Source organism: Leuresthes tenuis, unplaced genomic scaffold (genome assembly GCF_036924035.1).
Source record: "Leuresthes tenuis unplaced genomic scaffold, fLeuTen1.0.hap1 SCAF_18, whole genome shotgun sequence".
Lineage (NCBI taxonomy): Eukaryota > Metazoa > Chordata > Actinopteri > Atheriniformes > Atherinopsidae > Leuresthes > Leuresthes tenuis.
In genome coordinates, this window is record NW_027325372.1 from 21,336,399 (window position 1) to 21,363,620 (window position 27,222).

General features: G+C 48.0%; 3 protein-coding genes across 6 annotated transcripts in view; 1 reads left to right on the forward strand and 2 right to left on the reverse strand.

Annotated features, from left to right (window-relative positions):
- ctdp1 (CTD (carboxy-terminal domain, RNA polymerase II, polypeptide A) phosphatase, subunit 1) overlaps positions 1-2,767 on the reverse strand; it is a 64,344-nt gene extending 61,577 nt beyond the window's left edge. For all 3 annotated transcript variants that reach the window (XM_072370957.1, XM_072370959.1, XM_072370958.1), the window contains exons 1-3: positions 2,239-2,767; positions 967-1,050; positions 116-209 (exon numbers count right to left, since the gene is read on the reverse strand). In XM_072370957.1, coding sequence (XP_072227058.1) covers positions 116-209; positions 967-1,050; positions 2,239-2,537 — 477 coding nt within the window. In that variant the 5' untranslated portion in view covers positions 2,538-2,767. The remainder of the gene's footprint in view (positions 1-115; positions 210-966; positions 1,051-2,238) is intronic.
- Positions 2,768-3,913: 1,146 nt separating this feature from the next.
- On the forward strand, positions 3,914-11,564 carry adck5 (aarF domain containing kinase 5). Its single transcript, XM_072370960.1, has 15 exons — positions 3,914-4,069; positions 4,838-4,929; positions 5,028-5,177; positions 7,612-7,687; positions 7,811-8,011; positions 8,100-8,240; positions 8,421-8,534; positions 8,984-9,115; positions 9,222-9,305; positions 9,404-9,485; positions 9,980-10,058; positions 10,220-10,311; positions 10,478-10,730; positions 10,858-10,974; positions 11,058-11,564. Exons 1-15 carry the CDS (start codon positions 4,046-4,048, stop codon positions 11,158-11,160), a joined length of 1,740 nt encoding a protein of 579 aa, XP_072227061.1. The 5' UTR covers positions 3,914-4,045; the 3' UTR covers positions 11,161-11,564.
- A 72-nt stretch (positions 11,565-11,636) lies between these two features.
- cpsf1 (cleavage and polyadenylation specific factor 1) lies at positions 11,637-26,795 on the reverse strand. 2 transcript variants are annotated; one of them, XM_072370015.1, is made up of 38 exons: positions 26,632-26,795; positions 25,868-26,033; positions 25,742-25,769; positions 25,519-25,652; positions 25,343-25,423; positions 25,060-25,211; positions 24,830-24,976; positions 24,587-24,726; positions 24,380-24,490; positions 24,206-24,299; positions 24,036-24,123; positions 23,749-23,892; positions 22,813-22,864; positions 22,655-22,728; positions 22,500-22,574; positions 22,320-22,400; positions 21,927-22,022; positions 21,635-21,811; positions 21,394-21,535; positions 19,777-19,955; positions 19,470-19,609; positions 19,207-19,381; positions 18,728-18,934; positions 18,533-18,622; positions 18,020-18,166; positions 17,787-17,939; positions 17,496-17,612; positions 17,204-17,294; positions 16,942-17,026; positions 13,455-13,596; positions 13,220-13,372; positions 12,970-13,146; positions 12,741-12,807; positions 12,607-12,654; positions 12,364-12,519; positions 12,149-12,278; positions 11,924-12,062; positions 11,637-11,844 (listed from the first exon to the last, which is right to left on the reverse strand). In XM_072370015.1, exons 2-38 carry the CDS (start codon positions 26,009-26,011, stop codon positions 11,797-11,799), a joined length of 4,404 nt encoding a protein of 1,467 aa, XP_072226116.1. In that variant the 5' UTR covers positions 26,012-26,033; positions 26,632-26,795; the 3' UTR covers positions 11,637-11,796. The 2 variants fall into 2 exon arrangements, with proteins under 2 accessions (XP_072226116.1, XP_072226115.1); XM_072370014.1 differs by having other exon boundaries at positions 22,813-22,860; positions 23,745-23,892.
- Positions 26,796-27,222: the final 427 nt, after the last annotated feature.

The window sequence follows — 27,222 nt, forward strand, 5'->3', positions numbered from 1 at the left end:
ACATCCCTTTTTATAAAAATGACGTATCTTCTACTTTTCAAGGTAGTGTGTCAGTGTACAGTCCGAGGTCAAAGTGCTTCCAGTCTTCCAGGTGTATCTCTATCATATGACTCACCTCAGAGCTGACCTTCAGTTCAGGGACGCTGTGCACCATGGAGACTGTTGCTGTGGAGATGGGAGCTTGCTGGTTCCCATTTGTCCCCTGGAGCCTGAAAGGAAAAAAAAAAGAGTGGGAGTTAGGTACTTTGTGCATCTCTCAGGTCCTTGAGCATATTGTGACTGAGAGGAGAAGGATCTATCAAGTTGCTAAACTTAGCAGTTGTTCGGTTTGCAGTGCTTTAAGCTACTTAAGAGACTGTTTTTAGTAAATAAACATGTTATTGCGGGATGTACAACGATTACCTTGCCACCAGGCATCTACATCGAGTAATCACAAACTGCAATCTGTGACGCTGTGTGTCAACAGAGGCATCTTTTCAGTTAATACTTTCATTAAATCAGCCTCACTTTGAAGTAAAAACAGTAATAGAACAGCAGGTTTGTTTAATAAAATCTGTTAAACTGAATTTATCTTCAGATTCTGACTGACAGCAGTAATTTAGGCATCTGTACCAAAGTGACACAAGGGTGCGTTCAGGGACTCTGCTCTCAGTGTATGCTCTCCGGTGCCATCTGACGGTACCAAATGAAACGAAATATACCCCAAATACTATCAGTCGGAAACTGTCATGTGTGTCATGCCAATGAATGTCTCGTCCTCATGATGATTAAGGTCTAAATTGTTCCGCTTCACTGGTGTCGAAACTCATCAGGTGACGCCAGAACTTTTACATCACTTTAGGCATCGTGTGTGAAAGCAGCAAAAATGTTGCTGTGAGAAATCATCATGCAAGCAAAAGTGTTCTAAGTTTTAAAAAAATGGTGATGCAAGCAGAGTTTTTACACAGAGAAGTAAAAAACGCTTACTGGGTCAGATCCTGCCCACATTCGGCACATAAACCCTTCATCACTATGGGGTGGCTGCATTCTTCGATTCTGACGATGACACCCCTGAAAACAAAACAAACCAAAAACAAACAGTCAGGGTAATCAGCTCCATCTTTAAACAGAATTCTCATTAAATTAACATTTACATGTATAGCAGGTGAAGCCTAGATACCCTAAATGCCAACTAAATGTTGTATGCTAAAGAACTTGTAACTCACTAAGTTGTGTACTGTATGTATTCACACAATGGAAAAGCACTGGATTACATACACACACAAACACTTGCTTTGTAACTGGGACAAAGCGGCAACAACTGTAGCTGATGTACATAAACCTTATTATGATATGGAACCAAGTTTGATTAAGTTCCTGTCCAGTGTTATTCAGAAACAGACCTCCACCTCCGCTGTCTGGCTATCGGTTGTCACAACAAAAGCAGTGTGAATTTTGAAAAGTCTGAAGCGGGACTTTACAAGCACCACCTGAAGGCAGCACAATACCTTCCTTTGTCACAGATGTGACAGCAAATCAGTTTTGTCTCAGTTGTCTGAAACGAAAACTTCTTATATTTTCTAGATGCCTAAAAAGTGAGATATTTTAAGTATATTTGGTAAAACTTAAAAACAGTATTAAATAGGCTGACAAATCCATACATATATATGTCTAAATATCTATCTCTATATGTATATGACATATAAAACTGGCTCCAACTAAACAGGGCAACACCTCTATTTCACCTGTCAATCTACTCAGCCCTTAAACACATTTGCTGCACGCGACAGACGCCTGCATCAAGCCAAAAAATGCGAGACAGCCCGCCACGTGATTTTGGTTTCAAAATAAAAATCGGATATTGCCTTGCCTGGAAGCATCAGTCTGAGTTTACCAAAGTGACGAGTGAACAAATACCAGAATTGTAGATTTGCTTTCTTTGTTAATTAATCTATTATCCCATGAGAAATACAACACTTGAAAAAGTTCAGAAACATTTCAATTTGAGGGCTCCGCTTTTATTTCGAAAGAGTCAGTTGAAAGTCAGTTTGTTTATTTTGACTGACTTGACTTGGCTAGCATACAGGCTAGTAGATAAGTTAGCAAGTTTAGCTTTTTAGCTAACTGACGTATAACTGAGGTTGAAGTCAGTGGCTACAAAAGTCATCCCAAAACTCAACTGTCATACAGCCTGGAGCCTTTCAGAGCAGAGACCGGGTCGGTTAACATTAGCTAGATATAAGAGGCAGAGTGACTCACCCGGGAGGAATGATTTGTCCAAGCTGACAGCATAGCTCCTTAACTACTCCAGCACGGTCCGATTTCACCTTCTTCTCTGGCAGCCTGGCAGCCTCTGCCCCCTTTTCCAGAGGAATGGGAGCACATAGTGCTAGCACAGAGTCCACGTTAACAAGAGACCCGGGTTTGACTTTCCACTCCAGAAGCCGTAAAGGCAGAGCCCCGGTCGGCCAGCACATATCCGCCACCTGCACCTCGGGGCCCTCCGCCGAAGCTGCACCACCGCCGCCACCGCCAGAATCTGCAGGAGGATCCTCCATCTGCCCTGCACACTGCAAAAATCCCGTTAGTTTCCAGCAGTGGTCCTTTTACAACGTATACACTAGACCTCGCGATGCCCCGTGTATCATTAAATCGGGCAAACCATCGACATCGAGTAAAATTAAAACAAATGTGCTGGAGATTTAAACACTGCAGCCTCCACAGTCAGTTTCTTTCGCTCTTCCCGCCCGTAAACAGGAAAGCGCAACACTGCACCGACACGGGTCGACACAGCATCCGGTAGACAAGAGAGCAGCGAGATGAGAAACACCGCGTTTCTGCCATGTTTCAAAATAAAAGCCCCGCTTAACAGCTCCGTATTGTCCGCTCTAACTTTTTGAAATTGTGCTTTCACTGCATGCGCTATACAACTATCATATTAACTGATTACAATGCCGATTATTATCGAAGGTAACACAATATTTAATCGTTTAAGTGCAGAGGCGGTATTTCATCAAATTTATTTTGAAAGCTCAATCTTTTTTCCCTTTTCTTTCCTTTAAAACTGACACGTTTGACGTGACTTACTGTACATTGACAGCAGCTATGAGGGCCAACTATCTTTTTTTTTCCTTTTTTGCAGTGCACCATACGACAAATATAACATCATAATGAAATATGGCTTTATTTATGATGACTGCAACTTTCCAGTGAGCTTGCCTTGAGGACCATGGGACCCATGAGACACAAACTGATGCAAGGTTGTGTAACATATGAATAAGTGTCTTGTGCGGCACACTTGGCATTATCATATGACTTTTTCCTCGCAGGTGAATAAGCTCAAACGACTGTCACGCTCGCTGTCTTTTCCAATACCAGCTGTAATTAACGTGCAGTTAGGCGTAGGCACAGTGGAGCAGAAGGAGAAAAGCTCAGGTCACGTTTTATGTCGGTTTAAATGTCGACCCTCAAAGTGCCGTGACTTTTACGACCACATGGGTGTGGAGCACAGTGTACCCTTCAGGCTGAAGCTGAAAGAAGTTCGAGACATGAATTTCAATAATCACACTTTCGGGACAAGGGCATGCCCTCGCGCCACTCCACCTAATCAGTGACGTCTTATTTCAGTACCTCCTCCCAGAGAGTGTGCTATCAAGAGCTGTCCAGCCTGTCTGCCTGTCTGCAATGTCCACACGTCCACCCACTTACAATTTACAGACTTGCTGTGTTCGGAGCAAAGATGTCAGGCCCTAAATATGCTTTATTGAGTTTGAGAAAAAAAATCCAAAGATGCGGTTTTTAACGACAAAGTGTGAGACAACTGTATACCCGAGGAGAGTCTCACTGTAAGCTCCATGTATTTTCATTCTGACAAACCATTTTAAAGCGAAAACGGAAGTAAATGGAAGTGCTTTATCTCGCCCCCTGTCCTTAACTCTTGGTAATCATGCTAGTCGTAGCTGGAGGAGGTGGTACAGACGTAAACGAAGTCCGAAATAGGGAAGAGCCTGGCTTCCTGACGTGAATTCGTCGCCGTGTGCAGAGCAGGTTTATCACTCCGGGAAACATGACAGGGGAGACCTCCAGAGTGGTAAATACATGCTGTTTTAAAATGATGTTTCGCTCAGGTCAGCAGAAGAAGTCGCTGGAGTTAGCTCGGTGGCTCACAGCTAACTGTAATTAGCTGTCATGTTAGCCAGTTGACTTGTGATGTGTCATGTGGAAAACTCATTAATTTTAAATGAGTGTTTTTACGTTCTGCTCAGTGTTACATAGCTGCATTCCACAGCTTTCTGTCACCCTTTACACTTCCGTTGTAGAAATGACAGGAACAGGAGAAAAATGGTATTGAACAAAACTTTCTTTTTTTTTTTTGCACTCTCTCGACTCGTCTTCGTGTCTCTCTTTACTTCCACGTCACTCTCTCTCATTGGAATTGGGGGACTCGGTCTCCAGATTGGCCCTTCTCAGAGTGTGAGTGACGGAGAGCCTTTTTTGATATGTCGGTGCTCAGGTCACTGGCATCACTGCTCTTTGTAAATCAATTTGTCAGCTGGAGAGACATTTTGTCCCTCAGATGCAGACAGCGAACAAAAACAACACAGTATTGACCTTGAGGAAGACCCCCCCCCACACACACCACCACATACACACACAGACAGAGATGCGCGCTCTCTGCTTTTACTCCAAACACACATTTTGAACCTGTACTGTGAGAGTAGATGGAAGTGGATAAAAGGCCTCTTCACTGTCCTGAGTTCACTCTCTGTTCCAAAAGCCTGCTGCAAAGAAAACATGGAACAAAACTATTTGTTTCTTTGTATCTGCCGATGCTTGAGATGATTCCTTTTGTCTTTAGTTACGATTATGCCGGCATCATCTGGCACAGCTACGAAGACATCCGCATCCCAGCTCATCGCTCCGGGCAACCAGATCCTTCAGCTCACTCAGGTACCAAACACCTGTCCGGTCAGAGTCTTCCAGTCCTGGCTGCTTTCTGCGATGAAGCTGCTGCATTGATGAAATGGGACTGTGTTCACTCTCTCCAGGGAGGGGAAGCGCAGGGGGCTGTTCTGGAAGACGCTTGTCGGCCTCTCTGTTGGTGTACCTGTGGCGGTGGGTGTCCAGTATGCTGTATCAGACCCCAGAGAGAAGAGGAAGATGAGGATTGTGATTGAGGGATTTGGTCGTTTCTGCAGGTTTGTCTTTGTCTTTGTTCCCCTTTTTTTCTTGAATAATAACCATAATCATCATCAACAGCGTCCCTGATAACACGGACAGTCCATACGTGAGCCCGTCTTAGTTTTATGTGAGTGGATGTATGGGAAAGTGGTCAGTGACAATAGATGAAGTGCAGATTGAAATTTCATGCTGCATTGATTTAGAGTTTTTTCTGGTGTTTGTCATAAAGTGTGAAGCTGTAGCAACTAAACGCAGGCAGTGCTGGAACATTCTCAGCCACAGACCTTCTCCTTGCACCAAACATTAGTGGTACGACCTGTCTGTACCCATTAAGGTCACATAAATGATCACAGTAACCTTAACACAACACCAGAGGGCTGTGTGAACCACCAAAACTCATTTTGAAGTACGCTGATACTCATCATGCACATTCCTGGGCCTGAAACTGCTCTGGGGGCTGAGATACCGCAGTTTACAACGTTTGTTTCCAGCTTTGCCCCACACCGTCTCTTATCAGGCCTCCGTTAGCCACTTCAGGTGGGTTAAAACTAACATCCTCTCAAGTGAAATTTTCACACCAAAACCTGGAAGTTTGCAGCCTTTTAAATGGAATCTCTGTAGTAGCACATACAACACAAATAGAAGGTATTACTCGTGCACGTCCCGTGCATGTGCCGGGCACAGAGGGAGGTTTGTGTTTACGACAGTAGGGTTACACCCCCACAGCTTTATTTAATGAACATTACAGGTGGCAGATGGTCTCATCACATCAGTTAAATCTGAAGATGTTTTATTCATCTAAAGGTGACCTGAGAGTGATGGTGTGGAATAAAGCTTTTTCTCCAGCATGGTCCTCGTTCACATTAGCATGCTTTAAACTAGTTTAGACTTTTTGTTTCTTCAACTGTCTCGCATTGAAAACTCTCTCAGAGTATCTTACAATTTAAGGACACTGTTGAATTTAATTGACACTGTTCCGGGTTTTCAGAGCCAGGTCTGAATCTAAATGTCATCGGTACTTGATAAACGCGGTGAGCCGCCATGGTTACCCTGGTAACTGTGTTCCTACCATCATTTCCCGTGCTGTAGTTGCATTTCTTGGCTGCAGCAATGAAATAAAACGGCTTGTTTTCACTCTAAATATTGTTTTGTTGCTCTAATTAGGCTCCACCACCAGAACACATTAAGAGTTTTCCCTCACAGGGAAGTTTCAAGGTTGAGAAAATACCATCAGTCAGTTCCCTTCAGGCACTCAAAGATACGCCTCTTTGTTGTGTTCACACAGCCGAGATGGTTGTTGCGGTGCAAAAGCCGCAGCAGGTATGAATTACATTCAACACACGAGTTTAAAAATGAAAACCCCTCTTTAAAACTTTGGCTTTTTTGCACCCCTTTTAGTTTGAAATGTTGTCCCATGCTGAGTCAGATCAAAGCTAAACAAAAAACACAAGCTAAATGAAATGTAATCTGACTGATTTTAGTGGATTTCTACTCTCCAGCAAATGTGTTTTACAGGCTAATCGCGCCAGCCTTATTAATGCCAGTTGCTTTAGTTTAGGATCATTTTTTGTTTTGTACCCAGTTTGTTTCGTTTTAGCTTACTCTATGTACAGTGTAATAATGTGTTAATAACCTGTATTGTAATCTTAAGACTACAAGTCATAAAGTCAGATCATTGTTAGTTTTTAATAACCAGTAAAGTGTCTGTTTGATTTAGTTTAATGTGTTTTACTTAAAAACCAACACATCATATGGATTATTTGATGTAGTTATGTTTTTATGAAGCATTCAAATCACAAACCACAAAAATAAGCCGGCAGTAATAAACCACAAGGGATAACGTGTTTTTTTTCTTGTTGGTTAAAAACAGTGAAGCGTATATTCATGCAGCTGAATTCCCGATAAAGCTGCTCTCATCCACACATTTCTCTTTCTTTTGACCGCTGAATGCATCAGAAATTGTGACCGTTAAGATCAACCTGTCAGTAATTCACAGAGTTTTGAGTTGTTACCCCATTAAAAGATGCCTACCTAAAAAATGACTTGATGTGACACCGTCATTATTTCTTTGGCGGTTTTTGATTCTTTTTTTTTTTTGCTCAGTCTTCTGGTTGCTGAGCTCTGTACAGAATCATTCTGCACTGCAGAGTTCTGTCCCAGCTGAGAGTTGGACATGGTCTGTGTTAACATGCTATTTTCCCCAGCGGGGGTTCTCTGGTCGTCGCTGGATCTTAATGTCGGTTTGGTGTGTGAGAGCCTTTAAGTGCCCTTGTGTTTAATGCAGCAGATCGTTGGTGTATCTGTTCAAAACGCCTCCCACAGCGCCAGAAGTTACGAGGCTTATTGCTGCTCTCAAGATATTTTTCAAAATAAATCAACTGTGATATCTGATAATCATTTGAGAGAGAAAAGAAACAAACGAAGAAGTGAGCATCCTATCTGTGTCCCCAGGTCTCTCTCTGTGGGGATCTTAATCTCTGTCGATTACTGGTGGACCACCAATGTGTCTCTGCACGGATTGGATGAGGTAAATTCCAGGTCTAATTACAAGTGAGCTGCTCAGTTCCAGCTTTCCTTTCAGCTGGAACTGGCTCCGTGAGTGTCTGTGTTCTGCAGTCAGTCACGTCATCCTGCTGTCCTCCCCTGCTAGAGCAGCCCATCCAACCTGACCCAGATGTCAGCCTGCCACCAGAGGGCAGCAGAGTGCATAGTGGAAGGGGCCATAAGGAATGGAGGGATATACATCAAACTGGGCCAGGGTCTGTGCGCCTTCAGCCACCTGCTGCCCCCAGAGTACATACGCACGCTGCAAATACTGGAGGACAAGGCCTTGAACAGGAGGTACAGAGAGGTGAGAGCTGCAACACAACAAGGCACACGGTGTAAGTACAGGAAGGACGGCCTGTGACTTCTCACGCCTGTGTTTGCGTCTGTAACAGGTGGATGCTCTCTTCCAAGAAGACTTCAACAAAAGTCCAGAGGAGCTTTTTAAAACCTTCGACTATGAGCCCATAGCTGCGGCCAGCTTGGCTCAGGTGCACAGGGCGGAGCTGTTGGACGGGACTCCGGTCGCTGTGAAGGTGAGCATCAGTCAGTGTTTTATTTCCTTTTTTTGCTGTTAAAGTTACTCGAATTCAACATTAGTAACCTTTAAATGCCTCATATTTCACTTTCATGAGTGGAAGCTCCTGAAATGAATGGAGTTTGTTGATATTTGTTTATGGGGTTCGATTTAAAAAGCATGTTTTGTCACCCCACAGGTGCAGTATATTGACCTCAGGGATCGCTTCGATGGAGATATCAGAACATTGGAGATCCTGCTGGATATTATTAAGTTTATGCACCCCAGTTTTGGGTTCCGCTGGGTCCTTAAGGTCAGAAAATGATCATAGGGCATGTTCACATTTGATGCTGACATGCCTTCTGGGTAATCCTATCACCAGTGAACAGCTGAGAGAACATCTGTTTCCACCCAGTGTCCCATGAATTCCAAGAGAGACCAGCTGGTTCCGGTCGAGGCATCCTGAAGCACTTCTGAATGTGTTCTTAGTCCGTCCCAAGCACGTTCACAGCTGTGCTTCCAGCTGTGCTTCCAGCTGTGCTTCCAGCTGTGCTTCCAGCTGTGCTTCCAGCTGTGCTGCCAGCTGTGCTGCCAGCTGTGCTTCCAGCTGTGCTGCCAGCTGTGCTTCCAGCTGTGCTTCCAGCTGTCCGCTTGCCATTTGATCACCCAGGACTCAAGTTGGCACCAATTCTGAACAGCCCCCAAATTCATTGCTGAACAGAGAGCCTTTCCATGACTTAGTCTTTCGTCTCATCTCTGTAGGACTTGAAGGGCACGCTGGCTCAAGAGCTGGACTTTGAGAACGAGGCCAGGAACTCTGAGCGGTGCGCAGAGGAGCTGAAGCACTTTCCGTTCGTAGTTGTACCAAAAGTCTTCTGGAAGCAAACTAGTAAGGTAAGCTTCTTTTTTTTTTTAACCTGCTGTAAACAACAAATACACTTCCTTCTGCTTTCCGCCTTCCTCTCATCGGTGTCATCTTTTCCTTCTTTAACACAAAAAGAGGGTGCTGACAGCTGAGTTTTGTCACGGCTGCAAAATCAACAATGTGGAAGAAATAAAGCGACAAGGAATCAGTTTGAAAGACGTAAGCTGATCACTCCCCATGACAGATGGTACTTTCAAGTGATGCCTCGGTATGAAAATGTCTGAACACACTCACTCGATCACGTGCTCGTTTGTCAGACTGCAGATAAGCTGATCAGAACCTTTGCAGAGCAGATATTCTACACCGGTTTCATCCACGCAGACCCACATCCTGGAAACGGTTGGTACAAGTCTCGTGTCCATTTCTCAACCAGAAGTCAGAAGAATGATTGTGCAGCATGTAGCTTGTTATGGCATGTTCCAGTGACCGGTCTCATCCATCTTCTTTTAGTAACTGGAAAACTCGGCATGTCATTTATTTACACACTGGATATTTTTACTTTAAGTCGGTTCTGCAAGTATCCACCTGCTGTCGATGACTTGTCTTTTGGGGGGTTTTAGGGCTTCTAGCGTTGACTCGGATAAAATCTGCAGTTCGGGACGTGTTTATATCTTTGTTTGAATGTAGATAGCTTTAAAAAGCAGGCAGTAATTGAAAGAACCAGAGGTTTCTGACCAGGGTTCTCCACGTGGAGTCTTAACCTGCACACTGTAAATCAGGAATTACTGTGCTGGGGAAAAAAAAGAGAGTAAAATAATTCTGTGAACTATGCCGGTTGTCTGAAGAAACGGCTGTGATGGCTGACTGTTCCTTCTCTCCCTGTTGTGTCGCAGTTCTGGTTAGACGAGGTCCCGACAGACGGGCCGAGTTGGTGCTGTTGGACCACGGCCTGTACGAATACCTCAGTCAGCAGTAAGTGCCGGATGAGCCGGTGCCATAAACGCTTCTGCAGCGCTTACAATGGCTTTCAAAAGTATTCCTCGAACTTTTCCACATTTCGTCAAGGGGCAGGAATACTTTTGTGAGTCACTGCACGTGTTGTTTGCCACGCTAACTGTGACCTTTGACCGTAGCGACAGAGAGGCCCTGTGTAAACTGTGGCGGGCCATAGTCCTGCGAGACGAGGCGGCAATGAAGAAATACTCCAATAAACTGGGGGTCAAAGGTGAGGAAGACCAACATTCAAGGCTGATATGAATGAATAAATGTTAAATTTGCCTCTTGGTGTGTAAGAAATGGAAGGACTTAAAAATACAAAATAAGGCTCCTAAGTTTTTCTGATGGGTTAAAGAGGTCCACTTTATTTTCACAGTCATTTCTCTTCCCTGCAGAGTACTTCCTGTTCTGTGAGATGCTGCTGCAGCGACCAATCAACATGCACAAGTTGGGCCTGTCCAACATCCTGAGCAGAGAGGAGACGGCCTACATGCGTGACATGGCCATCAACCGCTTCGGAAGCGTCATGCAGGTGCTAAAGTCCATGCCTCGGCCCATGCTGCTGGTCTTCCGGAACATCAACACGGTCCGAAGCATCAACATCACTCTGGGAGCGCCGGTGGACCGCTACTTTGTTATGGCCAAGAGGTCAGCATGTTCAGGGAGGGAGGGGCATCTATAAAGGGCAAATCTGCTCCAATTTCTTCAGTTGCATCAAAATGCCAAAAAAACAGATATAAAACAGTATTGTAGCACCAATAATGTGTATTTCCAGTGCGGTGCGCGGCTGGGGGAAGATCCAGGCAGAGAAGACGGGGATACTTCCCAGTCTGGGGATCTTCTGCTGGTGGAGGACGACGTGGGAGAGCCTCAAGTTTGAAGTGGCTTTAAGGTGAGCGTTTCGGCTAATTTGCATCAGTCACATACGATACGGTCAGAGGCACAGAACGAATAAAGCTCAACTCCTCCGGGCAGATTAGAGATGGCGACGATGAGTCTGACGCGAGCCTGCCTGAAGCTGCTGGAGATCCTGGGCGTGGCAACGCTGGACGACAGCGTGTACGAGTACCTGAGATAGTGCACGGACGCGCCACCTTCCAACGCCAAATCACAAGCAGTGCTGGGATGGGCCAGAGCACACCGAGCCCACGCAGAGACACCTTCAGACTTCACCTTCAGAGCCAGTTCTAGGGATTTTAATCAACTTTTTTTTTTTAAAGGAACAAGTGACATTTGCTTCTATCGGAGCACTTTTTTTTTTTTAGAAGTTGCATCATCGTAGTTTAACAGTGTTTCCAACTGAATCTGTGTATTTCATGGATGTGCTGTAAAACAAATAAGAACAAAAATACACTGACTGAAGAAGTGTTTGAGCTCTGCGGTTCAACCAAAAGAAACCTTAGCGCAGGTTAAAGGAATAATCCGCTTAAACAAAAATGTTTAAGTCATTTTAACACATCAATAAAATGTTTCTACCTCTTCTCCTGAAACCTTTCTGCTTCTTTTTCTAACGCTTTCACGTCCAACGAGAAGAAACCAAACTCATCAAACTGGTTTTGTTTTTGTTTTTAATACAAAATATTCTAAGAAAACACAAAGAGCTTCTTTTTGTCTAACAAATAAGAAAACCAAGGTCTGCACAAAGATGGCCGTAACAAAACCGAGTCCTCGTTCACCATAAAACGGCAGTCGGGCGGAGGTGGGAATGTGGCGCTCAGAAATGAGCCGTTACTCTGTCGATTTCCAGGAGGTCGTCCAGGATCTGGTGAGAGACGAAAGAAGAGAAAGTCAGCCGGAGTTTCAGCGAGCTGCAGCTCTGTTCTGCGGGTCGGTGCGCTCACTATGTCCTGCGTGGTTCCGATCTTCTTGGCCAGCTCGCTGCGCTCCATTGTGCTGAGGTACAAGTACTTGTTGAGGAGCTCTCCGTCCAGGATGTTCCTCACGGTGTTCTGCAGGCTTCGTCTGTCGCTGTGCATCATTCTGCGAGCAAGAGGCGAGAAACGAGGTCAGGAAATGACACCGATGTGCTGAGACCAACAAAAAAAACATGGCCAGCGGCTGCAAACCTGAAAGCTTTTGGGTTGAGACCAGCGTGGTGAGGCAGCATGATGGTGAGAGCGTTCTGCAACATCAGCAGACGCCGGTAAGTCTTCTCCGGCATGGGGAGCAGCAGGCCGATGCCTCCGTCCAGAGTCGCTGTGGGAACATAAAGCTTAGTCCACCTTTAGGACATTAAGATTTTAAACGTGTGCGGACGTTAGCCGGCGTCCCGCCTTCTCACCAAACCACGTGATGTGCTTGTTGTCCCAGGTCAGCGCCTTCTTGGTGCCGGCATCCAGCGCTCCTCGGCACGGCATTCGCCAGAAAGTGTTGATGTGGGCTGCGGCGTTGAAGTCCGCTCGCCTCAGCAGGCGCATTCCCCCGAAGCTTTCTTTAGCTGCGAACACCATCCATGACTTTACATGACCACACGTGCCTTTATGACGGAGTTCGTTACATTTACAGCGCCGACTTTAACACCCACCTTCAGGTAAATACATGTACACGTACAGGTTCTTGTCTCGATCCGACACTGAGGGGAAGAAACCATTAAAGCTTAAAGGGACAGAATTTGATAATTAAATAAAAGCTCATCCCAAAGAAAATGACAAACTTTACCCAAGAATCCCAGCTGGTTGTTATCCACCATGAATTCGATGCTGTAAACCTCTAAAGGCTTCGCATCCTGTTGCCAAAGCAAGAAGAAAACAGTTTGGTCTTAACAAAAGGCAGCTGCAGTCTTTAAAACAGCCTCAACTGAATCTAAAAACCCAAAGCAGGCACACCAGCTCCGTTTGCACCCTACAGTGTGCTGCAGCCTCATCTGACACAAAGGGTTCCTCCTCACCCTGCTGACGAGGGACAGCGTCTTGCTCTCCTCCTGGTAGCGCAGCAGCGAGATGCTCTTCATCAGGTCGGCTGCCAGGATGAAGTTCTTGATGCTGAACATCTGATGGATGTGGAGCTGCGTGTCGATGAAGGCCATGCCTGTCAGGTCGTTGTCCTTTAGGACCCACAGGAAGATCTGTGGGAACACGGAGGAGGTTACAGCCTTCATAAGCAGAGCCAACAGCAGTGTTTTTACTCAGTTTCTGTACCTTCTGTCCGATGGCCGACACCAGGTATCCGTTGCAGTGACACAGCGCTGTCACCGGCCCCTTCTGTTCCTTCTCATACAGCACTTTGAACTTGTTCTTGGTGAGGGGCTGGCCCGGCTCTGGCACCACTTCTATCACATCCAGGATCAGAATCTGAACGCAGGAAGCAAACATTTGAGCCTCAGCTGTTTTGATAGGAGACGAGAGACGCTCTGGATGTCGTTCTCCAGCTCACCCGGCCCCTGCAGGTGACCTCCTCCCCCTGCATCACGCAGGTCCCGGCTGCGATGTAGCCCTTCAGGCCGGACACCGTCTCCTGGCTCCTCAGAGCCACCGTCTTCATGCAGGTCACGTGTTCCCACTCCTCCAGATCGAACCTTCAGGAGACGAAAACTAAAGTCATTCCACACTCACTCTTATCAGCAACTATCATACGATGTGTATGTCCCCCTTTTTGGCAACTGCAAGCACTTAAGCAAGCACACGGTGGTAATTACCGAGAGCAGAGTCACTCAATGAGCAGGCTCTGGGATTAATAACAGTGTTACCAATTGAGTCAAATGAAGCCAAGCAGCCATGTGAGACTTAATTAATCGTCTAGCTTGGATGAATGACCCGATTACACCCCCCCCCCCCCCCCCCCCCCCCCCCCCCAACATGTTAAAAACAGCACCAAAGTAAAGTAAGAAAAGAGTCTGATCTCATCAAACGGTATTTTGTTCCCAATAGACCATAAAAAACATATCGTTGACCGATCGTTTGACTGTTTCCTGAGCAACAGTCGCTCATCCTGAATTTGATGGTGGACAGGGCCATGTTTATTTTTAACATCAGTCTGGAAACATCTGGGAGCTGCGCAGGCCAGCTGCCGGACCTTTGAAAGAGGAATGCCGACCATGAGGCCACACTGTGGCCACCATGAGGCCACCATGAGGCCACCATGAGGCCACCATGAGGCCACGCTGTGGCCACCATGAGGCCACCATGAGGCCACCATGAGGCCACCATGAGGCCACCATGAGGCCACCATGAGGCCACCATGAGGCCACCATGAGGCCACCATGAGGCCACGCTGAGGCCACGCTGAGGCCACCATGAGGCCACCATGAGGCCACGCTGTGGCCACCATGAGGCCACGCTGAGGCCACCATGAGGCCACCATGAGGCCACGCTGTGGCCACCATGAGGCCACCATGAGGCCACCATGAGGCCACGCTGAGGCCACGCTGAGGCCACCATGAGGCCACCATGAGGCCACCATGAGGCCACGCTGTGGCCACCATGAGGCCACGCTGAGGCCACCATGAGGCCACGCTGAGGCCACCATGAGGCCACCATGAGGCCACGCTGAGGCCACCATGAGGCCACCATGAGGCCACGCTGTGGCCACCATGAGGCCACCATGAGGCCACCATGAGGCCACGCTGTGGCCACCATGAGGCCACGCTGAGGCCACCATGAGGCCACGCTGAGGCCACCATGAGGCCACGCTGTGGCCACCATGAGGCCACGCTGTGGCCACCATGAGGCCACCATGAGGCCACCATGAGGCCACGCTGAGGCCACCATGAGGCCACGCTGAGGCCACCATGAGGCCACGCTGTGGCCACCATGAGGCCACGCTGAGGCCACCATGAGGCCACGCTGAGGCCACCATGAGGCCACGCTGAGGCCACCATGAGGCCACCATGAGGCCACGCTGAGGCCACCATGAGGCCACCATGAGGCCACGCTGAGGCCACCATGAGGCCACCATGAGGCCACGCTGAGGCCACCATGAGGCCACCATGAGGCCACGCTGTGGCCACCATGAGGCCACGCTGAGGCCACGCTGAGGCCACCATGAGGCCACCATGAGGCCACGCTGAGGCCACCATGAGGCCACCATGAGGCCACGCTGTGGCCACCATGAGGCCACCATGAGGCCACGCTGTGGCCACCATGAGGCCACGCTGAGGCCACCATGAGGCCACGCTGTGGCCACCATGAGGCCACCATGAGGCCACGCTGTGGCCACCATGAGGCCACGCTGTGGCCACCATGAGGCCACGCTGAGGCCACCATGAGGCCACGCTGAGGCCACCATGAGGCCACGCTGAGGCCACCATGAGGCCACCATGAGGCCACGCTGTGGCCACCATGAGGCCACGCTGAGGCCACCATGAGGCCACGCTGAGGCCACCATGAGGCCACGCTGAGGCCACCATGAGGCCACCATGAGGCCACGCTGTGGCCACGCTGAGGCCACCATGAGGCCACGCTGAGGCCACCATGAGGCCACGCTGAGGCCACCATGAGGCCACCATGAGGCCACGCTGAGGCCACCATGAGGCCACCATGAGGCCACCATGAGGCCACGCTGTGGCCACCATGAGGCCACCATGAGGCCACGCTGTGGCCACCATGAGGCCACGCTGAGGCCACCATGAGGCCACGCTGTGGCCACCATGAGGCCACGCTGAGGCCACCATGAGGCCACGCTGAGGCCACCATGAGGCCACGCTGAGGCCACCATGTGGCCACCATGAGGCCACCATGTGGCCACCATGAGGCCACGCTGTGGCCACCATGAGGCCACGCTGAGGCCACCATGAGGCCACGCTGAGGCCACCATGAGGCCACGCTGAGGCCACCATGAGGCCACCATGAGGCCACGCTGTGGCCACCATGAGGCCACGCTGAGGCCACCATGAGGCCACGCTGAGGCCACGCTGAGGCCACCATGAGGCCACCATGAGGCCACGCTGTGGCCACCATGAGGCCACGCTGAGGCCACCATGAGGCCACGCTGAGGCCACCATGAGGCCACGCTGAGGCCACCATGAGGCCACCATGAGGCCACGCTGTGGCCACCATGAGGCCACCATGAGGCCACCATGAGGCCACGCTGAGGCCACCATGAGGCCACGCTGAGGCCACCATGAGGCCACCATGAGGCCACGCTGTGGCCACCATGAGGCCACGCTGAGGCCACCATGAGGCCACGCTGAGGCCACCATGAGGCCACGCTGAGGCCACCATGAGGCCACCATGAGGCCACGCTGAGGCCACCATGAGGCCACCATGAGGCCACGCTGTGGCCACCATGAGGCCACCATGAGGCCACCATGAGGCCACGCTGTGGCCACCATGAGGCCACGCTGAGGCCACCATGAGGCCACGCTGTGGCCACCATGAGGCCACGCTGAGGCCACCATGAGGCCACGCTGAGGCCACCATGAGGCCACGCTGAGGCCACCATGAGGCCACCATGAGGCCACCATGTGGCCACCATGAGGCCACCATGTGGCCACCATGAGGCCACGCTGTGGCCACCATGAGGCCACCATGAGGCCACCATGAGGCCACCATGAGGCCACCATGAGGCCACCATGTGGCCACCATGAGGCCACGCTGTGGCCACCATGAGGCCACCATGAGGCCACCATGAGGCCACGCTGTGGCCACCATGAGGCCACCATGAGGCCACGCTGTGGCCACCATGAGGCCACCATGAGGCCACGCTGTGGCCACCATGAGGCCACGCTGTGGCCACAGACAGTTTGTGGTTTAGCTTTGTCCAGCTGAAATATTCGAGGCCTTCCGTAGGATGTGTTGAGATGTGAAAATCATCCCGTTCGCTTTATTGTAATCATTTATAACACATTTTACACAGCGTCCAAACTTTGGCCCTGTGTGTGTGTGTGTGTGTGTGTGTGATGTAACGAGAAGGGAGCTTTTACCGTGCGTTTGGAATTGCCTCCCAGCTCACCGGAGAGATGAGCTGGATGGAGAACTTCTCCTGCTGCGGATTAATATAACGATCATCTGCAGGGAGGATGAGGAGAAACAGCAGTCATACGTCAGCAGGTTATGTTCAGTGGGACTAATAACTTCCACTAATCTTATCTTAGTAGCTTAGCTTAGTATATGACCACTACGAGCGAACACCACCTCAGGTGTGTGTGTGTGTGTGTGTGTGTGTGTGTGCACGCGCTCTCTGACCTCTCTCTATGACTTCGAACTCCTTCTCCTCTCCGGTCATTCTGGGGATGCGAGTGCAGGGCTCCTTCACACTGGTGCACACAGCATACACCTGCAGAGAAACTTCACATCAAAGACTAATCCTTTCACTCCCATTGATTTCTCCTCTTTTGCGGTAAGAAAACTTCAAGGCCAGAATCCTTTCATCTCCAACTTTTCATAGCGGCTCGCCCGATCGTTACGCTTTTATATCGCATCGTGTTACGGAAAGTGAGAGGGTGTCACTGCGTTCTGCTGTGAGAGGAGCTTTTACCTTGGATTCAACGTGATAGGAGACGTAGTGAACTGTGCACCTCAGTGGGATTTTTCTGACCGGCCAGGGAGCATCGTAGGACAGGTAGGTGGGGAGGACGCTGATCCTCAGTTCACCCTGTTGGAGAGAGAGAGAGAGAGAGAGAGAAGACTGCTCAGAAACTTCAAATCACATGAAAAGAGAGACGAGGACAGGAGAAGTCTACCTCGCCAAAGCTGAACACAATAATTAAATTTAAGATAACAGATCGATAGCTCATTCAGGCGTCTCTGAATCAAATGCTCCTTGCACCTGCTTGTTGAAGTAGAGGAAACCTTTGGGGCAGTTGATGTTGTGGAACGGAGAGAAAGACTCGATGGGGCCGTCGATGGTCATGGGGTGAAGCCTCAAGGCGCCCCGGGAGGTGACCAGCATCCAGTGAGGAGACGGGCCGCAGATAAACACCTGAGACAGCAAGGAGGTGTGAAGACAATGCAGTACTGGCAATAAAGTTCAAAGCTTTTTAAAAAAAAAAGCCTCCTTACCCCCGAGTACCCAGAGATGTCCTCGAAGTATCTGAACCTCGAGATCCGACTTTTCAGCACCGCAGCTTCCTCGCTGCCGCCGCTCTCTGCCTTCTTATCTTTCCTCAGTTTGGATTTCTTTTCCCTGAAGTTGATGTTGTGGGGCACCTGTTCAGAGAGGAGCGTTAACACCGCCTCCGCCTGAAGCCGGCCTGAAGCCGGCCCGAAGCCGGCCCGAAGCCGGCCCGAAGCCGGCCCGAAGCCGGCCCGAAGCCGGCCCGACGCCGGCCCGAAGCCGGCCCGAAGCCGGCCCGAAGCCGGCCCGACGCCGGCCCGAAGCCGGCCCGAAGCCGGCCCGAAGCCGGCCCGAAGCCGGCCAGAAGCCGGCCCGAAGCCGGCCCGAAGCCGGCCCGAAGCCGGCCAGAAGCCGGCCCGAAGCCAGCCCGAAGCCGGCCCGAAGCCGGCCCGACGCCGGCCAGAAGCCGGCCCGAAGCCGGCCCGACGCCGTCCTTCCCCGCCTCCCCTGCTTCTTACCTTTTTGAAGCGGACTTTCAGGTTGTTTTGTGGCTGCTGTTGATCGTACGGGAACGCTTCGTAGATCAGAAGCTCGTGCTCCACGTGGACCTCGAATACAAGACGAAAATTCTATCAAACGCTGGACGTTTTCATTTTCACGCCCTTCGATCATATGAATCCCAAAGACCGGGTGAGGTCAAAGAAAAAACTCACCAGTAAATATGGTCTGCTGCGGTTGTTGCCAAGGGAAACCAAAGACAACTCTTTGACTAATGGAATCTCTCCTTGTCGAGTCACTTCTTCTTTTTTACCGTCTCCCTGCGTTGCAGATTGGCCGGAAGAACTGTCCACCAGCACTCTTTGGCCCACTGGGAAGTTCTTCACCAGGAAGACCAGCCGCCAGTCTGGCAGCTGGTAAATCTGTTTTAGGACAGCGGAATGAAGGAAGCGTGGGAAAAAAAAGCTCAACCGTGCTCTTTTGAAGGATAAATTACAGCACATACACTACATCTTGTGCAATAGTCATTTTTACACTTTTGAACCTGTAAAGACTGAGGGGGACGAACTGAAACAAGGGATAAAAATAATGATAAAAACTTTATCAGGTGAAGACAGACCGGAGTCAGGATGTTTTCATGCTTGAATTTAATGATCCCAAAATGATTGTGACAAAAAACAAGAATCCACCGTACCTCCATCACACCGTTGTCCCTGATGATCAAACACCAGTGGGTGGGCTCTGCTTTGCCGGGGCCTCCCTCGGACAGCGCCGACACCCCAGAGCCGCGGCCCATCTCCTCTCTCGCTGATGCGGTGCTGGCGTTTGAGTCTCCGTACAGCATTTCCTCCTCATCATCCACCGTGTTGCTGCACAGATGGGATCAGCGCTGCGGTTAGGCCGAGGTGCGGGGGACCGGCTGCCGTGTCGGTACGGCGGCTGGCGTTAAACTCTTACCTGAGGTCCTGGATGACGGTCTCGGCCTCAGACTGACTCCTGATGATGGTGTCCTCTTTGACGGCGCAGCTGGCTTTGTTTTCTGTGGTGAACATTCCGCTCACGTCTCGGTACGCGCACATCGTGATCACACGGGACTGCTGTGGAGCGAGAGGCATTTAACAGCTGAGTACTGGCACTTTGCAACGACAGTTTCCACAGGCTGAATACGGTCATGTTGGTGGGTGTTTAACAGTGAGCTGAAGGGAGCGCGGTTTGGCCAGCAGGGGGCGTGTTTGTGAAGTGTGAAACCCCAGCTGTCACTCACCGAGGAAAGCTGCGGTTTCTGCAGAGCCAGTCGATGCGTCTTCCCCATGTACGAGTCGCTCTTCAGCACAAACATGGTGACCACTCCCTCAGCAGTCATGATAACTACGAAAGGGTCCGCCACGGAGCAATGCACTATGGGAGAGCCCAGATCCACGGGGATGAAGTGGATCTGTTTCACTGAAAGCAGGATGGATGAAAAAGAAGAAGCGTGAAACAAGAGATGGGGGGAAAAAATTAAACGTTGGAGACACATTTGTGTATTTTACTGGACTGACGGACATCAACACGTTTAAAAGGTTCTGTTGGCTAAAATCTGAGGATCTCTGCTCAGAGCTCATGCTCCTGATCCCAGAGAAGAGGCAGAAAAGGGACGGATGACTCTCAGATACTCTGCATAGGAGTTTTCCTTTCTTCTTTTATGAAGAGTTGCCGCAGTGAATCCACGCCTCACTTCTTCCCATTTCCTTTCCAAGCAGTCAGATTTTCCTGTGCTCTTTCAAAGTTTGAGCAATAGTTCTCCAGGCTTTCCGAAGGTCTGTCAGAGTTTTTCTTTGGCTGGCTGCTTTTTCATTTTCAGTCCAGTCCTTGTACCCGACCATTTTCAGAGGTTTTTTTGTTTGTCAAGCCACGACTTCTAAGAAAGAAACCCTCTGACAGCACATGCTACATCAGTGTAAGTTAACACAGTAAAATTCATTCAAGCATTAAAAAAGCCCCTAACTCAGATGAATCAGTGTTGTGTCTGCACATAACAGACAACGTAGCAAAGAATCGGTTTTAAATGGGATCCTTTGTTACAAGCTGCCTGTCGCAAAAACACATCTGTTTAGATTTATTTGATTACATCTATGAACAAAAATCACAGTTTGACAAAAATAAAATAGAATTTTTGCACCAACGTGGTGATTCTTCGCTGAAAACGTAGGCATATCTCAGCATGGTGTGCATGTGTGCTGAAAACAAAAACTGGACTAGTGGAGGACAAAAGAGGAAGTGTCAGGCCTTAACAAATATCTGAAAGTGATGTCCTTAAGAAAGAGGGAATAATCCAGCAAAGACCTGATGGACGCATCTGGTCCTTCAGCTGATCCATCTACTGCTCACTGAAGCCTCATCAGAAATGGTCTCCATGGAAGGGTGGCTGTCAAGAAGCCATTCTCAAGGAAGGGAAACAGGGAGAAAAGGTGCTGAGCTATGCCAAATGACACAAGAAGTGGACTGAAAATCAGTGGCAACAGGTCTTATGGAGGGATGAATCCTCCCCAGAACCTCAACATTACTGAAGCAGTGTGGGATCATCTGACAGAGAACGGAACAAAAGGCAGCCGACATCCAAAGAAGAGCTTTGGGATGTCCTTCAAGAAGCCTGCAGAACTATTCCTGAAGACGACTGTAACAGAAAGCTGGTCTAAGAGGGTTCAGGCTGAGTTGAAGAATAACGGAGCTCAGACTTTTAAGCCTGTAATAATTGCACAAACTGTTTTTTCTCTCTTCCCTTTTACGCTTGTTCACTTTTCAATAAATCACTGCACCTGTTTCTTGTTTTCCTGGATTACATATGAAGAAACGAGGGGATGGTTCAGGGCTTCTGCACACTTTACAAACTTTTTTTTACCTCCCTCCAGAAGTCGAAGTCCCATGGGTGAGACCTGAATGATGTACTGGTTATCACCGATGTTTCCTGCGAACACGGTGGGTCCCTGAGTCGCAAAACCACTGGTGTCCAGCTCCATGATCTCCTGACCAGTCTGAAGGATCTACATGAAAACACGACACTATGTGATCTCCTCACTGATAATCAAAGAAAAGCAACTAAGTTTAACATAAGATGAAACTGCAGAAAGCTGAGTTTTCACCATGGTGGAATCTTCTCTGCTCAGGATGAGAAAGCCGTGCTTCTTCGCGTCGTCCTCTATGGGAGGTTCCGTCTTCTCCTCCTCTTTCTCCGTCTCTTCCTTCTCCTTCTCTCCATCTTCACCCTCCTCCTCAGTCTCGGGCTTTGCTCCGTCGTCTGTCTCCTCGCTCTTTGCAGCCTGGAGCGGGAAACACAGCGCAGTAATAAAAACAATCACGACAAAACAACCGGAGAACAACTTGAAACCTCATCGGCAAGAAAACCTCAATCTGTCCAGCAGAAACACTCAGTACTTTTTTATCCTCCTTGACTTCATTTGAGATGACGGTCCACATGTTGTGGCAACCTGGCAACTCAAATGTAGTGACGACTTGGGGTCGGATGCTTCTCTGCAAACAGAATGGAAACAAAAGCATGAGCCACAGGATAAAAAACCTAAAGTACTCGGGTGTTGTGACACACACATGCACACACACAAGCTCTCGCTCTTAGGAACAGAGCAAACGTGTATCTGGGGTGTTTACAGGCTACTTTGTCGAACTCTGAGGCAGCCCTGGTAAACCCAGACTTCACTGTAGCACCGTCACAGGACCTGTGGCAGACGGCCCTCGCCACCAAAGGTTTTAGGACGGTGCGGTGCCATTAATCGTGCAAACCACAACCTGAACTCGGAGCGGAGGACTTACCTGGAGGACAGACAGTGCACCATTCTTGCCATAGCCAGAGCACACCACAACCTCCAGGTCAGGTTCAGGGTTGCTCTGAAACTGTGGGGAAAAAAAAAATTAAAAATTTAAGCAGATGACTTCAAACGACTCCATAGATTGTGACAGAGAATGTTCAAAGTGTTTCAAATGTGTGTGTACCTCCTCAGAAAGGAACGCGGGTTCACCCATGGAGGCATTTGCACAAGGCCCAATGTTGAGTATACTATCACACACCTGGAAGAAAAGACAGGAAACACCCTCCATCGTGCTGTTCACAAGTAAAACTGCTGAATAAATACAGAAAACTTTATTACCTCAAAGGAGTAGGTGGCCAGCTGAGTGCCTGACTGGGCCTCGCTTCCGTACACCTCGATCTCATCCACCTCATCTGCCAAAACAGTGAAGTCCGACATAAAGCAGAGCGGCTTATATACACCTGACGTGTGAGATTATGAAGAGACAGTGAACGTACCGGTCCAGTTGGTGGAAGAATCTACTCGCTTCTTTTTGTTGGGCGGTTCTTCCTGGAAGTTATAAGCAGCCATTAAAAAACTACAATTCTCAGGGACAAGCTGTCAAATAAGACCAGGATGCTTTCGTGCGCAGTGAGCTTCAAAACTCACTAAAAGTGATGAGTTCCTTAGACTCAAACTGTGAAACACACAAAAAAAGTGTGGCATTGGAATAGTTACAAACCAGCAACGTTTGCTAAATGTCATTTATTTAGTTTGAACCTTAATTCAACAGACGCAAATAAAAAGGACAGGATGCTTCGTGTCTTCTCAGACCAGCTTCTTTACGTGTGGAAAAGAACAATGTTTCAATTTGACGTCGGCAACAAACAAAAAAGTTGGTAGAGAGGCAAAGAAGAACAGATTTCAGAGGCTCAAGCTTTCCAAACAAAGATGGGTTGTGGTACGCCACTGCATAATAATCTCTGTCAGAGAACCAACATCAAGCTAAAAGACCATGTTCTCAGTGCAAGGTTGCAAAGAACTTTGGTTATTTGACATCTAAAAGAGCAGAATGTTGTACAAATAATTGTGTCAGTCTGACCAGAACAGAGCTTTTAAAATTCACAAAAGTGCATCGGTTCAACTGAAATCATGCATAATCTCCATATAAACTAGTATGATCAGGTCAAAAAGGATCAAAAACTTTAATCGAAAGGAAGAATCATGTAACAAATTTGTAGACATGCCAACTTTTTTAGTGTGTTGCTGTCATCAAACTTTAGATTTGTTTAAATTCTCTAAACATAATTAAGCTGGTCAGTGAGCAGACTGAAAATCAGTTCCTCTCTACCGTCTGTTCAATAAAAGTTCGAACAAAGTTTCTGCTGCAAAGTTCCAAACTTGTCTGGAAATAGACTTCGTTTCTTAGTGTTGCATTTACAAGGCAGACTTGCCTGCCTCTCTCTTTCCTTCTCTTTGTCCTGCTTGTCTTTGCCTTCCTCTGCTGGCGTCTCCTGCAGCTTCTCCGTGTACTTCAGGAGCAGCGAGTTTCCAAGGCGGGAACCGAGGAAAAGGTAGCCGGGCTCCATGGTCACCATCTGCACCAGCAAAGGATGATGTAAGGAATTAATTCACCAAACTCTTTGTATCATCAAAAAAAGGTAAAATATAAACAAATATAAACACTGTTGGGAGATTTTTTTAGCAACAAATACTCCATCCAGTTAAATTCAGGACTTACGCAGGTCGTCAGGACACTGGCTGCAGCTTTGTCAAAGTGAAAAGCCCTCACGCTCCTCATGCCATCTGTTATGAGGGTCAACACGTAACTGAAAGGCAACAACACACGTCACAAATCGTAAAACGTCATAAGGGCTCACGTACGTTCTGATAATGATTCCAGAAACTCACATTTCCCCTCCTTTTAGTGAGATGACCATCTTGTCATAAGCAATGAAGTCAGACTGAGCACAGTCGAGCGTGATCTTCACCTCCTCTTGTATACCTATGTAACAAAAACATGTTATCGGGTGGTCATCGAGTGATGGCATGACGCTCAAAATTGTTCAACGTGATGCTGCTTACGCAGGGGGAAGGCTGTGGTCCCGGTCGTCTGAGAATTTAAAGAAACTCCATATGGTGGAACACTCTGGTTCAGATACAGCAATGAATTCACAGCGAACACCACCACGCCGCCTGAAAAGACGCCATATTTGGTCAGCACTCACATCAGCCACATTTCCCTGCATGGACACGATCTTAGCTTAGCAAACGCACTGACACCGAGCTTACCAATGGGTTTGGGAACAGGCATGACCTGAGTGCAGTCGAAAGGCAGGTTGCTAAGAGACCAGATGACGGGATGAACCTTCTGCATGATGTTGAGGGAAATGGCGACGATGCTGCAAGTGTCCTGACGAACAGCCACACGTCTAGAGAATGGACCACGTCACATGGGTTGAACTTTGGGTACAAACTGGCAGAATTAAAGCCACAGCTGCTGTTCAGAACACAAACAAACACAGACGGACTCACCCAGGCCATGTCTGGTTGGGCTCAAACAGAATGAGCAACGTGGGCTCGTAGTAACCGTGGAGGAACTTCATGTCAATGATGTTTAGCAGCTTCTCGTCCAGCTCACGGACATCAATGATGTAACTGGGTAGGAAGCTGGACTTAGGTCTGCAGGGGACAAATACAGACGTTAACCTCAGGGAAAGGTTTTGTTCTCAGGCACAGACATGATCTCTGGACTTCCGTCGTACCCTTCCCCGACTCCGCCCTCCTGTTCGTCGGTCAGCGTGTCCTTTCGGAACGGCAGCACCACAAGCTTGGTGCCGTAGACGAGCATTACAGCACAGCGATTCTCTGGATCTACACGGACGATGGGGATATGAACATTCTGGACAAAGCCATCCTGCAAATGCAAAAACCGAAATCAGAATCAGAAAAAACTTTATTTATCCCCAAGGGGCAACTAGGACGAGGATAACGTTGATAACAACCAATTTGCTTGTGCAATTTAAAAAAAAAATTCCTTTTACGTACTCTGAGCTCCGGCTCCTCAAAGTAATGTAGAGATAGCGTCTTGAGGTCATGTGTGCCAGGGTCATACTCCACCACAGACAACTGATTAGAAAGCAAACACACCGGCAGATTAGTGAAAACAGATGCTAGGCCTGTTCAGAATCTGTTTAAGCAGTGGACTGCTGACACAGCAATACCTTTGCATCTTGGAAACTGAGGAGGAGTGCATCTCTGTTGGCTCCTACGAGCTGCACGCTGGCCATTGACATTATATTGCCGAAAAGAGAAAAAGATGCCACATGCTCCAGCTTCTCTCTACGTGTTTTGGTATCTATAACATAAAGGTCAAGTGTGAGAAGACACACACCTGCTACTGTATCACTCATAAAACTTGTGTTAACATAAGATGCCTGGGCATACCGGATGACTTGTCAGCCTTTGAAGTACTCTGAAATAATGACACAGGTGTCAGACCCAACAAAAATCCTTTAGTGCTTGGATTTCCAACAATGGTATACACAAACGAGCCAAGCTGACAATAATTACCTCCACATCGTGGATGATCCTGTAGACGAAAAGCTGAGATGTTCCAGCGACTACTAGATTTTTCTCCCTGCTGGATATGAAGTTGCAGTAGACAGAAAACTCCACAGCAGTGGGGGTGTGAGCTTGCCTGTACACAGCATACATCCTGGAAGGCTGCCCTCAGCATCTGACAGGTGACAGCATTCACGTTAGGAATTCTAACACCCCTTTTTTGCCTTTATTCATTTAAAGGTCGTTCTTCAAAGTTAACTGAAGTGACAGGCAACCTACTGAACTTTCTGATAAATGGCAAGCAAACGTTCGCAAATGTGTTTTACAAGAGGCTTTGCATTTTATTTAGCAGAACGTCCTCGTGCTCATAAAAACACTCATTTACTACATGAGGTTTCGTTCAATTGCAGCAATTTAATAAAAAGTTCAAGCCATGAATTCTTGCCTTAAAACTGACTAATAAAATGCTTCCAGCTAAATAAAACGTTAGCTAGCACATTCTTTACCACATATGAAGACAGTGTTATTTTTTATTTTATTTGACAAGCTATATGATACGTTTTCACTCTTATGACGTCCAGTAAGCTTAAACTGTTGTTGTTAAAACCAAAGTGTGCATCTAACAGAGCAGGCACTTAGCTTCGGGCAAAGAAGCCAGTGACAACAGTTAGCAAACCGCTCAAAGCTAGCACACTAGCTAGCACATCTTCGCACCAGCACGAGACTGTGTTTGGTGTGTTTCGGCAAATTATGAATTAAACGTGTCAACGTACCTATATCCGACACGTTGTCTGAGTTTTTCGTTTCACTATCTACCCTTCAATTTACTTTAAGTGCGTCATATTTTGTGAAACACTAAGTTTGGGCTTCCTAAACGATAGCCAGGCAGTTAGCTGTGTGTTATGGTTGTCTTCGCTCTGCTCCTTCTTCTTCTTCTGGTTTTCGTTTTATGGCAGACTAGCTATGCCGAGGCGCCCTACTGCCCCCTACAGTTTAAGATTTTACAGAAGCCTCGAGCACAAGCTAAGTATATATTGTAAAGGAAATTAACAATTTATATTAGCTGAGCTGTATTCTTTAAACCACCGCTCTGACAAATGTTTCGTTTGTCAGTGGATTTTTTTCAGGGAGCCGCAGGTCTACATGGCTCGTGTTTGTTTAGGGGTCCAGCGAAATAAGAGATTAGTCTAAATGTATGTATTCTGTGATTCTGAGAATGACAAAGCATACAAAAAAAGTGCTTTACAATCTCACCACCTGTGTCAAAATCTCTTTTAGAATCTCTATTATTATAATTATACGATATAGAAATAAATTCAATCTGAATTTTTGGTTTTTCTTTTGACCCCATTTTGTATGTCCAC